General features: G+C 37.5%; 4 protein-coding genes across 4 annotated transcripts; 2 read left to right on the top strand and 2 right to left on the bottom strand.

Moving 5' to 3' along the window:
• Nucleotides 1-663: 663 nt before the first annotated feature.
• On the bottom strand, nt 664-3,415 carry LOC5519749 (iron-sulfur cluster co-chaperone protein HscB). The gene is made up of 6 exons (XM_001639485.3): nt 3,078-3,415; nt 2,811-2,907; nt 2,207-2,296; nt 1,826-1,970; nt 1,709-1,756; nt 664-1,503 (listed from the first exon to the last, which is right to left on the bottom strand). The coding sequence occupies exons 1-6, from the start codon at nt 3,359-3,361 to the stop codon at nt 1,394-1,396; spliced, it is 774 nt and encodes a 257-aa protein (XP_001639535.2). The 5' UTR covers nt 3,362-3,415; the 3' UTR covers nt 664-1,393.
• A 20-nt stretch (nt 3,416-3,435) lies between these two features.
• LOC5519659 (short-chain specific acyl-CoA dehydrogenase, mitochondrial) lies at nt 3,436-8,333 on the top strand. Its single transcript, XM_001639582.3, has 11 exons — nt 3,436-3,697; nt 4,193-4,342; nt 4,835-4,946; nt 5,462-5,577; nt 5,676-5,711; nt 5,861-6,031; nt 6,123-6,179; nt 6,422-6,502; nt 7,168-7,263; nt 7,345-7,401; nt 7,744-8,333. Exons 1-11 carry the CDS (start codon nt 3,467-3,469, stop codon nt 7,894-7,896), a joined length of 1,260 nt encoding a protein of 419 aa, XP_001639632.2. The 5' UTR covers nt 3,436-3,466; the 3' UTR covers nt 7,897-8,333.
• On the bottom strand, nt 8,222-10,539 carry LOC116603352 (3-mercaptopyruvate sulfurtransferase-like). Its single transcript, XM_032364427.2, has 2 exons — nt 10,031-10,539; nt 8,222-8,929 (listed from the first exon to the last, which is right to left on the bottom strand). Exons 1-2 carry the CDS (start codon nt 10,482-10,484, stop codon nt 8,493-8,495), a joined length of 891 nt encoding a protein of 296 aa, XP_032220318.2. The 5' UTR covers nt 10,485-10,539; the 3' UTR covers nt 8,222-8,492.
• Nucleotides 10,540-10,622: 83 nt separating this feature from the next.
• LOC5519657 (rab-like protein 3) lies at nt 10,623-11,707 on the top strand. The gene has a single exon (XM_001639581.3). The coding sequence runs from the start codon at nt 10,731-10,733 to the stop codon at nt 11,556-11,558; it is 828 nt and encodes a 275-aa protein (XP_001639631.3). The 5' UTR covers nt 10,623-10,730; the 3' UTR covers nt 11,559-11,707.
• The last annotated feature ends 746 nt before the right edge of the window (nt 11,708-12,453 follow it).

Raw genomic sequence — 12,453 nt, 5'->3', positions numbered from 1 at the left:
TGTAAAACCACTTGGGTGCCTTTACGGATTGCAAAGCATTCTGGGAGATCCAAGAAAAAAATCACAAGGGGAGGGCCAGTCAACACTCCTCTCCCCAAAGTCAGATTGTTTTTTATAAGTCTTTTTACCCCAAAGCCAAACAAATCAATTCCAGGTCATACAGACCCAGAATAGCAGTGTAAACAATTTTGGAATCAATGTGGTTCCAGAAAAGACAGCATTTAGATGGTGATTCATTAGAAAATTACTTTATCATCCAGGCAAAGCCAAACAAGAAAAAATCATCATGAATCCACCTTTGCTTGCAAATATTCATAAGCAAAGCACTCAATTATGCCCCAATAGACTTCATGATGTCCTGAGACACTCTCCTTATATGCTCATAGCTGTATTTTTTATGAAAAATACAAGCAACCATCAAACATCATTGGATTTTGCTCTGGTGGGGACTACAATCCCAAGGATATTTATAAATGTAATGTCCAGCTTTTTTTGAGATGGGGAGAAGGGGTTAGTCTCCCCCCCCCCCCAAAAAAAAAAATGTTGGATTTTGCACTCATAGGGACCCCAGTCTCTGCATTATCAGGGGGTCCATAGTTAGACATTGGCTTAGGCTTCTAATATGCTTTTCCCTAGCCCTCTTGCAGCTGACTCTAGGCTCTGTTTATTGAACCATTCTTTATTAACTTTCAAGTTATAAAATAAAGTCATGACACATCTATCTTGTTATCCATGTTTCATTTCTAAATTTGTCATCCCCATGGAGCAATGCAAATGATAGATCATATCAAGAAAATTAAGCCAAAACTTGTCGTTTTCCCCAGACGCGGTCAATTCCATATACGGAAATTAATATATTCCTTATTTGGAAAACCTGCATGATTCTTGTCATTTTTAAGGCTGTCGTACCGCAGGTTCTTCCCAAACTTTATGAATTGTATTCAAAAGAGAAAAACAGTAACTGTGACCATCTTTAGTCGATGGAGAAAGCCTCTGAAAAGCAACTAAAATTGCTCGGTACCAGACCCCTAAAACGACAACGTTTTCTTCATATGTTAGTTACTTATGTGCTACCATCCTCTGGGACCTAAGGCGATGTGGAGACTGGAACCAAGAGTATGCATGAAGAACATCTTCAAATTAAAGAAATATAGGATTCTCCTATGCAAAATTGTTTAGTTAATGCAGCATTTGCCTATTTTATTCTAGCAGCTTCTACATTGTATCTGATGGTCTATCAAAAGTGCTGTAACAATAACCATTTCTGAATAACTTATATCTTAGTAAAAACTTTAAAAATGTCTACCTAAGGGTTTATGGGATGTATGAATTATTTACATTACAGGATTTAATTTTCCATATAAAGGAACACATTGGGATTGGTAAGTTTGATTTAGTGATCTCCAGAAAGTGATAGTGATGCTTTTCTGTCCTTTATCTGGTTACTTATATTTGTATAATATTTCAATTTACAGAGATGCTCCTTAGCAGCCATTATGTTGCCTAAAAACATAAAAATAATAAAATAAATTATAGCAAGATAAATTAGAAGTCTCTGAGAGACACGCCCCCTAATATTTTAATAAATTATTAGAAAATGACCAGTAGGGGTATGGCTGTGTCCCCAAATATTTTCTACATTGACCCCCTTCAATATCTTGATGCTATTGCTCTAAAGTTGATAACAGATAGAAAAGAAAGAACAAACCTTCTTCAAATGCTTCAGCCACATCATGAGTACACCTTTGTATCTTAGCTGCAAACAAAAACCGTCAGAAAACAGAGTCCAATATGCCACATTTACCTTTATTTGCTTAGTGCTTACCATTATTTTCATCTTCTATAACTTGGATGTTCTTGCCATTTGATGCATCCTCTATTTTCTCATTAATTTCCATAATCTCCATCAGAAATTTAGCATTACACGAAGATATATCACCTTCTTCTATGCTTTCCCCATGGATTTTTAACTGGAAAAAAATATTTCTTGTGGTTACAATTTACCAGTTAAAGCTTAAAAGAAAAACAAACAAAGAACTTAGGACTTTCTGAAAGATGTTTAGAAACATACAGTATTTATTCTTCTGTTCCCCTTTACATGCATCCTACAAATAATGGGGCCCAGAACCCATACACCCCCTTAATTTCTCTAGGCTATGGTAGAGAGGTCACCCAATTACATCTAACCACCTTTTTATTTACTTACCAAATAGAGACCACGACTTAAAGGTTTCAGTAGAGTTCTATAAGCTTGATTAACAACTGATGATTGAAGGGCAGAAAAGTTTTGCTCCTCCTATGTTAAGATAAAAGTATGATCATAACTGGAAGAATGAGATAATGGTGGTGACAATAACAATAACAATCAGCAACAACAAAAACAAAAATAATAATAGTAATAGTGATAGTGATAGTGGTAATGAAAATGATGGTGTTTGTGATAACCATGATGGTGATAAAGATGGTGTTGATGATTATAATGATCATATTGTGATGATAACTAATTATTATAATGATAATAAAGGGCCGCAGCAGGGGGTAGGGCACGTGCCCCCAAATATTTTCAACAATATAAGGGAATGACCAGTAGGGGCGTGGCTGTGCTCCCCATTGTTTTCTTAATGTTCTGTATCCCCCCCCCCCCCCCAGTAATTCAAGCCCTGCTAAGGCTATGTGATATTATTGATGACAATGACATCTGGATGACATTATTGATAACTCTATCAAAATGGATAACAAGTTCTATGATGATGGGTTAAACACGGTTTTGATATGTTTTGACAACAATGACCTATTAAAGATAAAATCACCTCTGCTTGCAAACTAAATCTGTCTGGATGAAGCTTCATTTGTAGATCTCTGTAATCCTTGGTTAATACTTCTGTATCAATTCTGAAACCTTCTGGTCTGCAAAAATGATATAAGTTTTGAGTAAAGTAAGTACTCTCAAATACAAAGCCACTTATTAAATTTAAGTTAACTTAAGTTATAAGTAAGCTTAAGATCATTATGTAATCAACACCAGGTTTAAGGAGGAACGGAATAACAAAATATAAATATTACTGTTAATTGGCTACCTGTCCATAATCTCAAAATAGTTGGCGTCTCCTTCGGGAGGCTGAATGACATCGCACGATGGGCAAAAGAAGTCAGCATGTCCGAACAGATTACTGTGGCACTTCCAACATGTTCGCGGTCGCGAACAACAGCATTCTTTCGTACAAACAGAACTGAGCAATCTTACACTACCCGAACGAAGACTCCTGTTATAATAGTATCGGTTTGTTGTGATTCTCCGTGTATAAAGACGAGGCGATTGATAAAAACATTGTCTACAAAATAACGCAAAGCTGGCCGCCATTTTGGACCAAAACGTTGCCTAGAGGTTCCATTAGGGGAGGGGAGGATGGGGGAGATGGCGCCAGGTTCCCAAGCTTTCACGGCCAAAGTCCACAACAAATTCAAAATGGCCGCAAAAGTGGCCCTGAACACTAGTCGTCTTTTGCGAGGTGTTTTGGCCAGAACGACTAAAAGGAGCGGCCTAAATATAGTGCGAAATGGAAGGGCAATATCAAGCCTCGCCAAATTACCCGAGACACACGAAATGTTGAGGAAGACATGCCGAGATTTCGCCGATAACGAATTGACGCCGGTTGCAGGGAAGTTTGATAAAGAACATCGTTATCCTCAAGAGAAGGTCAGTTAATGTTAAATAATCTTATTTTCTTGTTTAAGTTACCTGCTCACTATTGTTGCTGAAACCATCAGTGCGTTTCATTGCATTAGCCAGAAACTCATTTCAGTTGGCAAATCATTCTTTCATCATTAGTTGCATAACAACAACCACACTGAAATGTAAAAAAGGCCTATTTCAAATAAGGTTGCATCGTAACCCGCAGTGCTACGTGGGTATCTTATAAATGACTGAAAAATTGTTGGTATCTTATAAATGACTGAAAAAAGTTTTTTTTGGCGCCATGGGTGCTTATTTGTTTATTTTTATATCTGCCAAGAAATTGTGTGTGTTGGGGGGGGGGGGGTGATATTTTATGTCGGCCAGATGGTGGCCAAGGGGGGTCAAGCAGAGTTCAGGATTCATAGTGCTACCTACATCATGTAGATTTTTAACTTATCTGCTGATTGCCTTGGTCTTGTCATTCTTATTTAGCTGAGTTCCGTGTGTTACCAATAGGTCAAGATGCTCGGTGAACTAGGTCTACTGGGTGTAGAGGTCCCAGAGTCCCTTGGGGGCACAGGGCTGGATGCATTTGCGTATGCTATTGCCATGGAGGAAATCAGTAGAGGGTGTGCATCTCTTGGGTGCATCATGAGTGTCAACAACGTGAGTCCTTAACATCTGTAAAAACTTTTAGAGTTTTTGTTGATTCTTTATATTTTCTTCTATCAAATGACATCCACTTGTGTAATAGCGAGACATGCATATTCACACAAGTCAATAAAAACAGCGGTATTTAGGTCTGGGTTGAGTCATTTGTGTTTCGAGATGTCAATCAAAATACATGAGACAATACAGTGTGCATAATGCAAGTGACTGTTTTTACAAAATGAATTCATTATATCTGCAAAATAATGTAATGTTTTGATCTTACTGCAAATAAAACATTTCATTATGGGTAGGATAAATTGGACCCCAAGAAATTATTAATAGCTATTAAAGCTGTGTCATTTAAGGATGACATTAGTCACATCTATTTCATTTAATAGATTATTTTAACTTTTTAATTTTAATTTTTTTTATATAATGGAACAATAAAATTAATCCTACAAAGGTACATCTATTAGCACTTAAACTATTCTGCCTTTTAATATGTAGTCACTGTACCTTGGTCCTATCCTAAAGTATGGGACAGATGCTCAGAAGGTAGAATGGATAAAACCATTCCTCAATGGAGACAGAGTTGGGTGCTTTGCTTTGAGCGAGCCAGGTAAATGACCCAAGAAGAAGACATCCTTTATTACATTCATGATAAACATCATCATTATGATAAACATCTATTCCATTATAACTATACTATAGCATTTCAAAAAGATTCATTTTTAATGTTTTGCAAACCATTGTGATTGTTCCCATCTAGTGTTCTTCTGTTCTAGTCAGTGTTTTGTTATTGTTTATTGCAAAGTTAGAGCAAAATGTAACACAATTGAATAAAAGCCATGATAGCTAAGTGGTGTATAGCCCACTTTGCCAGAGGTCCCTGATTCAAATGTGGATTAGTTGATAATCCTGGTCTGTATTTGGTTGGCATAAAAGAACTGCTTTGATGCTAGCTCTTGTTACTTTTCTTAATTAATAGCCCATACATAACTCATGATAGTAAACTGCATGGAGCAGTCTTTATCAATATACTGAGGGGGAAAAGTCAGTCACATGTAAAGCACCAGGTAGATACTTTATAATGAGTGATATATTCAAAATCAATACTTTTTTCATTGGCTTCAGATAATGGTAGTGATGCAGGTGCTGCAAAGACAACTGCTGTTCTTGATGGTGACCATTATGTTCTGAATGGTACCAAGGCCTGGATCACTAATGGATATGAATCAGAGGCAGCAGTGGTATGTATGCCTAGGAACACTTGTATTTAAACAGCAGTGAATTTGATCAGTTCTAGATTACTACTATGTTTCACGCAACTATAAACTGTATCTTTCAGGTTTTTGCAACAACTGACAGATCAAAAAAACACAAGGTACAGTTAGTAAATGTTTTATTTTACTCTTTACTCTATGTTGATCTTTAGTACATTATATTGTATTCTTTGTTGTCAATTTTTTGTTTTGTTTGCAGGAGGTTATAATATTATAACATTGTTGTAAAAAAGACCTCTCTTTTCTCTAGGGTATCAGTGCTTTTTTAGTCCCTAAACCAACTCCAGGACTCACTCTTGGAAACAAAGAAGACAAGTTAGGGATCAGAGCGACATCTACTTGCTATTTAGTTTTTGAAGATTGTCGAATCCCCAAGGAGAACTTGCTTGGTGAGCCTGGCTATGGATTCAAAATTGCAATGGTAAAAAAAAGTTTTACACAATGCATTAGGATTTGTATATTTGGTCTGGTGCAAAAACTAATCATTTCTCTCATTGTCTGACTACACCTAGCAAACCCTGGATGCTGGTAGGATAGGCATTGCTGGGCAGGCCTTGGGAATTGCACAGGTACTGTAAAAGGGTGCACATGAGTGAAGGTTGCATATGAGGGAGGGGGGGGTACACATGGGAGAGTAAAACAAATCAGGGGGCTGATGTTGAATTCACAGTTGAGAGGCCCTCAAGTCAGGGGGATAGAAAAGCTAAAAAAGCTTATATGGATTCTCGAAATTTTGTTAAACTCTTTTTGTAGCAATAAGAATTGTATTCCTAGACTTTTCAAAGAACATAACATTTCTTTGTAATTTCAGGCAGCCTTAGATTGTGCGGTTGATTATGCAGACAAGAGAATGGCATTTAATCAGAAAATCAGCAAATTACAAACCATCCAGGTACAGAGATGTATTGAAAAGTCTCTTCTTTCTTGATAACGACCATAGAATGTTTGAATATAAACATAAACTAATAATTTGGTTCTCAAATTTCAAATAAGGTTACACTTGAGAAAATCCATGACATAACTCACATTGGTTTAAGGGTTTTAAATACATGAGAAAATGTGTGAATTAAAACAATTCCAGGTTTGGAAAGCTTGAAAGTATTCTTATTTATGAGCCCTGTTAACATTCACACGCCTTTTAGAGACCAGTATTCAGATTTGAATGTTACCCATGAACCACTGCTGGTTTTAAACCACAAGGCCTTAGCCAGAAAACTGTTCAGGGGGGCAAGCCTCAGATTTTTTTATTTGTTTGAAGATCCTTTTTTTTTTCCATATCTCTTTTGAAAATTTCTGCTCTGCTAAGGGGGCTGCTACGGCCATGGGTGATTCTCCAAGTTCAATCTGCTCTGAAATAGGTGCATAGCACATCAAACCAGGGGTTCTTATTAGGGATTGTGGTGAAATAAAGTAGGAGGAGAGAGAGGGGGTTAAATGAGAAAGGGAGGGGTTGAATTAGATTAGGAGGGGGAATAAGGGAAAAATGAAGTAAGGTGGCGGTAAACCCTTTGTAACATCTTCAGCCAGGCCCCTTTGAACTGTATACATGCTCAACAGATGAAGTTAGCTGATATAGCAACTCAGCTAGAAGCTGCAAGACTTCTCACATGGAAAGCAGCTGCTATGAAAGACGCTGGAATGAACTATACAAAGGTATTATTGAAGTGATGGTTGCTAGACTAGAAGCACTGATCAAGCATGAATAATCTATATTTTGTTGTCTCATTCCATCAGGAGGCGGCCATGGCTAAGCTTGCAGCGTCTGAAGCAGCCACATTTGCTGCACATCAGGTTGGTGCAACAGGAATAGCGTTTATTTTCATAAAAAAAAACAGCCTTGAATGATTGCAGCCACAGTCACATAGGAAAAAAATAGAAAACGAAGGAGGGGGTAACATTTTTTTTTTCATGATGCCAGTTGTCTTTATGCATGCTTAGGGTGTTCTGTGGTTTCTAGGAATGGTCTGCAGTTGTTATGGGTGTCCTATTGTTGCCAAGGGTCTTTTGTTGTTTCTAGGGGTGTTCTGTAGTTTCAAGGAGTATTCTGTGGTTGCTAGGAGTGTTCTATAGTAGCTAAGGGGTGTTCTGTTGTTGCCAGGGGTGTTGTTTATTAATCTCTTCACCATGTTTCAGAGTATCCAGATCCTTGGTGGGATGGGATATGTGACTGACATGCCAGCTGAAAGACACTACAGGGATGCTCGTATCACTGAAATCTATGAAGGAACTAGCGAAATACAGAAACTGGTTATAGCTGGCAGACTACTCAAGGAATATGGCTTATAAACTCTAGTATTGACACAGGAAATGTATATATAAACAAGATAACTCAGCATTGCCTATAAAGACTTTTCCATGTCTTTTAAAAGTGGTTTAGTGTTTTTTTCAAATGTTCTAAAGTATGACTATTTCTTAGCTGTGGTTATGTATATTTTTTTACTTCACTGCGCATGTTTTCCCAGCACACAAACATGGCAGGTACAGTATTAAGCCATGGCTGGCAAATCATAGCAGTATCTTCTCATACAAAAAAAGGAAAAAGATAGAACTAGCCAGACAAACAAAACATTGAATGTCTTAAACTTACACAAATGTTTACCAAAAGGCTAAATTAACTAGTGAGGGCTCAGTTTATTAAGTAGGTTTTAACCTTACAAGGTGAAAATACAAATTGTAGTATATAACAGTGCAATACACAAACAATAAAAACCAAACTTAAATAATAGTTTTGTAAAGTCAGACAATAATATATGAGTGAAAAAAAACATAATACATTCAAGAAAATTGAAAAAGATGTAAGTATGTTTTGAACATGAATATTAATAACAGAAAATCTATTGAATTTAAAATTCACATAACATAAGATTCCATGGACTAAGTGTTCATTTTCCTTTAAGGTTCATTTCTTCTGGTGCACGTTGGACAAACTCGGTCCAGGAGCCATCATACAGCTTTGTGTCGGTCTTCCCACACAGGAAGGTACCAAACAGCAAACCACTACCGGTCACACCCGAACCACAGCTAGTAACCAGAGGCTTGGTCAAGTCTACGCCTGCATCAGCAAACACCTTCTTCAAGGCTTCTGGACTCTTCAGGCACTTGTTCTCCATGTCAAGGCATTTGCCAAAAGGAAAACTACGACTCTGCGGCATGTGGCCACTGGGCAGGTCAGGGCGTGGCTCAGGCTCATCACCAGTGAAGCGGCCAGGGGGTCGTGCATCTAGGACAGTGACTCTTGGCTCTGATTTGATGTTGTTCATAATGAAGTCGTAGTCTACTATCATGGCCTTGTTAAGAGTTGCTTTGAAGGGAGGGTTGTCTGGGATAGAGCAAAGAACAATTTTTATACAGATGATATTGAAATAGATGAGAGAAAAATTTTTTAATGCTTATTTCATATCAAATAAGGCAGAGAATTCCTTTGATTACTTAGAGAGTAACAGTAAACAAACTATCAAATGCCACTTTAGATTTTGATAAGTAGAGATTTGTAGCTTTTGTCAAAGCGTTTACAAATAGTAATTGTCAGGCAAAATTGACTGGATAAGCCAAAATTTTGAAGGAATGCAGAAACCAATGGCCATTTAAAAAAAATATGGCAAAAAAAACTGTTGTGTTCCCAATTTTGAAAATAATCCTGATCTCACTGTCAAAATTTTGATTCCAGTAAGTAATTAGTTATTTTTACTTAGTATCACAATAGGGTACTTGCTAGAGATCTCATGACCTTTCTTGGTGGCAACATAGTCTCAGAAATGACTGCACCAGTCACACCAGAGAACAATGAAAATAAATAAAAATTTAAATATTTAAATCTAAACCTTTTCTAAAAAAAAATATGGCTTTTTTTCGTAAGCACTGAGTAAAATGGTTTTTGTTGCTGTTATTTTGCCACTAAAAGCCTGAACGCGAGCTAGTTTGCCACATGATCTCCATCTGATCTCCTCTCATTAGATTGAAACGTAGCAATTACAATACATTAACCCCAATATATCCATATGTTTATACGCTATAGTATGCACTTTCACCACACAAAACAATGTTTGCTATTGTTGCAACTCAAATTGTTGTTTAGCAAAATCGTGACAGTGCACAAAATTTTAATTAAAATTATTACTCAGCATTTTTTTTGAACGTCATGAATAATTAATGCTTTGAATTAGGACCGCATCAAATTAACAAAACAATACAGATCTGATAAGTTTAAATTTTAGAGGAACTTGCTAAAACAAATTAAACACAAAAAAACAATTAAAAGGCTTTTTGAATTGAAGATCCAAATCATCTGTTCAGATCTCAACTTTTAAACATACCAACTTAATGAAATCAAAACTTAAGTTACTTATAAATGTTAAAATTACCTTAATGAATAAAACTGCAGAAAAAAAGCACGGAGCAAGAAAACATTTAAAACATCTACCTTTGAAAGATTCCTCCTTGAGTGGACCAGATTCGGTGGGGAAACCCTCCGAACACCATTTAGGTAAGCCACCATCTAGCACCGAAACTCGCTCATGGCCGAACGCACGGAATGTCCACCACACTCGCGGCGCAGAAAACACTCCGAGTTTCTCGTTATTATCGTAGACAACAACATGGCTGTCGTTGGTGATGCCTAGGTTTTGAACATAGCTAGCGAATTCTGCTTCGCTTGGTAGCATGTGGTCGTAAGGGTTAGATTTGTCGCGGCACTCGTCAATGTCGAAGTACCTTGCTCCAGGGATCCTTTTCTGGTAGAACTCTTTCTCGGGTTCACGATTGGCGTTGGGAAGAAACCACGAACCATCAAGAATGCGCAAGTTTTTTACGCCATCTTTAATCTGCTGGTTCAGCCATGAGGCCCTGACAAGTGGAGGGACAGCCATCCTATACATCAACTTGAAGAAACGGTGCACCAAAGCGGAAAGAGAAGAAAGAAAATAGACTAGAATTGCACAACAAACTCCAAGGCGTTCCTAGCTACAACCAGGACCGGTATAGGGGAGGGGTGGGGGGAAATTTCACAAATGTACAAAAAAATAGGAGTATGATAGAAAGGAAATAGCAAATATCTTAGTTAACTTCTTAAGGTGGTTATTTTTCAAGTATTTTTTACAGTAAAATGTGAATGATATTTCCAAATGCAAAAAGGGAAATATTGCAACGTGGACGACCGCGCGGGACTCAAACTACTAGTGCCAAGCTGTTGGCCGTTTACCTGTTCTGTTCAAAAGATGGCTGCCGTGGAGAAGGTTCGTATCGCCGTTGTCGGTGATTCGGGAGTAGGAAAAACCTCCCTTGTCCACTTGATATGCCACGAGGAGAGTATATCCAGCGCTGCTTGGACTATAGGCTGCACTGTGGAGGTTAAACTCTACGACTACAAGGAGGGAATGCCCGGAGGGAAGACTTTCTTTCTTGAGTTCTGGGACATAGGCGGTTCGGCGAACCACGAGAATAGCCGGTCGATTTTCTATAATGGTATCAATGGGCTTATTCTAGTACACGATTTGACTAACAGGAAGTCCTTTACGAATCTTCGAAAGTGGCTTGCTGAAGTTCTTAACGCAAGTAAAGATTTGTATGGTGCTAATAACAAGCAAAAGGACAGTTGGTTCGGGTTTACCACGGACATTATTGATGAGTATGACCCTGAACAATTTGCCGGAAATCAAATACCTGTTATTGTAGTAGGTACGAAATTAGATCAAGCTAGACCCTCAAGGTTAACCAGTACAGCCAGGGGGATGAACTTTGTCGAGGAAATTGGTGCCGATGTCATCAGTATTGACTGTATGAACGTTAAACAACTTCGACCCGGGACCGCGAATTCAAAGAAACTGATAAACTTCTTTGATAAGGTTATTGAACGAAGATTCCACTCGAGCATGTCACATCAACAGTCGGTCGGCTACCAAGACTATTCACAGAAATACTTTGATAGAACTTCAAAAAGGAAGGCATTTTAAAGATGATATGTTAAGATATTATTACTATAAAATAACATATAGATATGACACAAATAGTATCATTAAATATAGGGTCAGAAATAGTTTTTAATTTGATACTCAGTGTACATACTGCAAAGTGGATAATAAACGATCCTTATTATTATTATTATTATAAATAAATCAAATAATACTGGTACCATTTACAAATGTTGCACCAGAAGTTTTCATTGTTCTATAACCCACACCTCTAGATTACAAAAATTCGACCTACTTTTGTAGCATGGTCAGTGGGTGATTTCACGGGTTTAGAACTGCCTTTTTGAGGTAAAGAAATCCTTGCCCTATTAGGCAGAAAACTGAGGGCTTGAAGAACTTTGTTATCAGAAATTGAACCACATACTATTGTAGCCAGAAAACACACATACTATTCTAGCCATAATGCTTCTTTCAGGCATTCAAGCTAGAGAAGGGGCATGTATCAAAATGGTAGCTGGTAAATGGTCTAGAGAAGGGGCATGTATCAAAATGGTAGCTGGTAAATGGTGGCCATGTATCTCCACTACAGAATATTGTAGATGTGATCCTTGAAACCTAATTAACTTATTACAGCTATTTTAGTAGGCTCTCACATTTTGTTTTTGTACTACGGTCACTTTTTTTCCAAAGTTTGACCTTCGATTAATCTTATTCTGCAATCGGTTTGGATTTAACATAGCATCATAATGAACTAGAAATTTGTGGTCTTTTATTAGTACTTGAATAAACCAAAGAGATTGCACAAATAATGTTCGTATAGGAGGGCATAAAAGAGGGATGATTTTTTTAGACAACAGTTCTTTTGACTAGAAGTGGGCACTATAATAGCCACCAAGGTGGCCACCTCCATAGCATAGCTTGCACTAAAACGACTTCA

This window comes from Nematostella vectensis, chromosome 4, assembly GCF_932526225.1.
Source record: "Nematostella vectensis chromosome 4, jaNemVect1.1, whole genome shotgun sequence".
NCBI classification, from domain to species: domain Eukaryota; kingdom Metazoa; phylum Cnidaria; class Anthozoa; order Actiniaria; family Edwardsiidae; genus Nematostella; species Nematostella vectensis.
The sequence above is the reverse complement of the archived record's forward strand: the minus strand, read 5'-3'. Positions and strand labels throughout refer to the sequence as shown.

Excerpts from the sequence above, each read along its gene's own strand:
- LOC5519749 (XM_001639485.3), bottom strand. The coding sequence starts at position 3,361 with ATGGCGGCCAGCTTTGCGTTATTTTGTAGACAATGTTTTTATCAATCG. Across the intron at positions 2,908-3,077 it reads TATTTTGAGATTATGGACAG|ACCAGAAGGTTTCAGAATTG; the intron begins GTAGCCAATTAA and ends TCATTTTTGCAG. Across the intron at positions 1,971-2,206 it reads TAAGTCGTGGTCTCTATTTG|TTAAAAATCCATGGGGAAAG; the intron begins GTAAGTAAATAA and ends ATTTTTTTCCAG.
- LOC5519659 (XM_001639582.3), top strand. The coding sequence starts at position 3,467 with ATGGCCGCAAAAGTGGCCCTGAACACTAGTCGTCTTTTGCGAGGTGTT. Across the intron at positions 5,712-5,860 it reads ACAGATCAAAAAAACACAAG|GGTATCAGTGCTTTTTTAGT; the intron begins GTACAGTTAGTA and ends TCTTTTCTCTAG. Across the intron at positions 7,402-7,743 it reads CCACATTTGCTGCACATCAG|AGTATCCAGATCCTTGGTGG; the intron begins GTTGGTGCAACA and ends ACCATGTTTCAG.
- LOC116603352 (XM_032364427.2), bottom strand. The coding sequence starts at position 10,484 with ATGTATAGGATGGCTGTCCCTCCACTTGTCAGGGCCTCATGGCTGAAC. Across the intron at positions 8,930-10,030 it reads CAAGGAGGAATCTTTCAAAG|ACAACCCTCCCTTCAAAGCA; the intron begins GTAGATGTTTTA and ends GCTCTATCCCAG.
- LOC5519657 (XM_001639581.3), top strand. The coding sequence starts at position 10,731 with ATGCAAAAAGGGAAATATTGCAACGTGGACGACCGCGCGGGACTCAAA.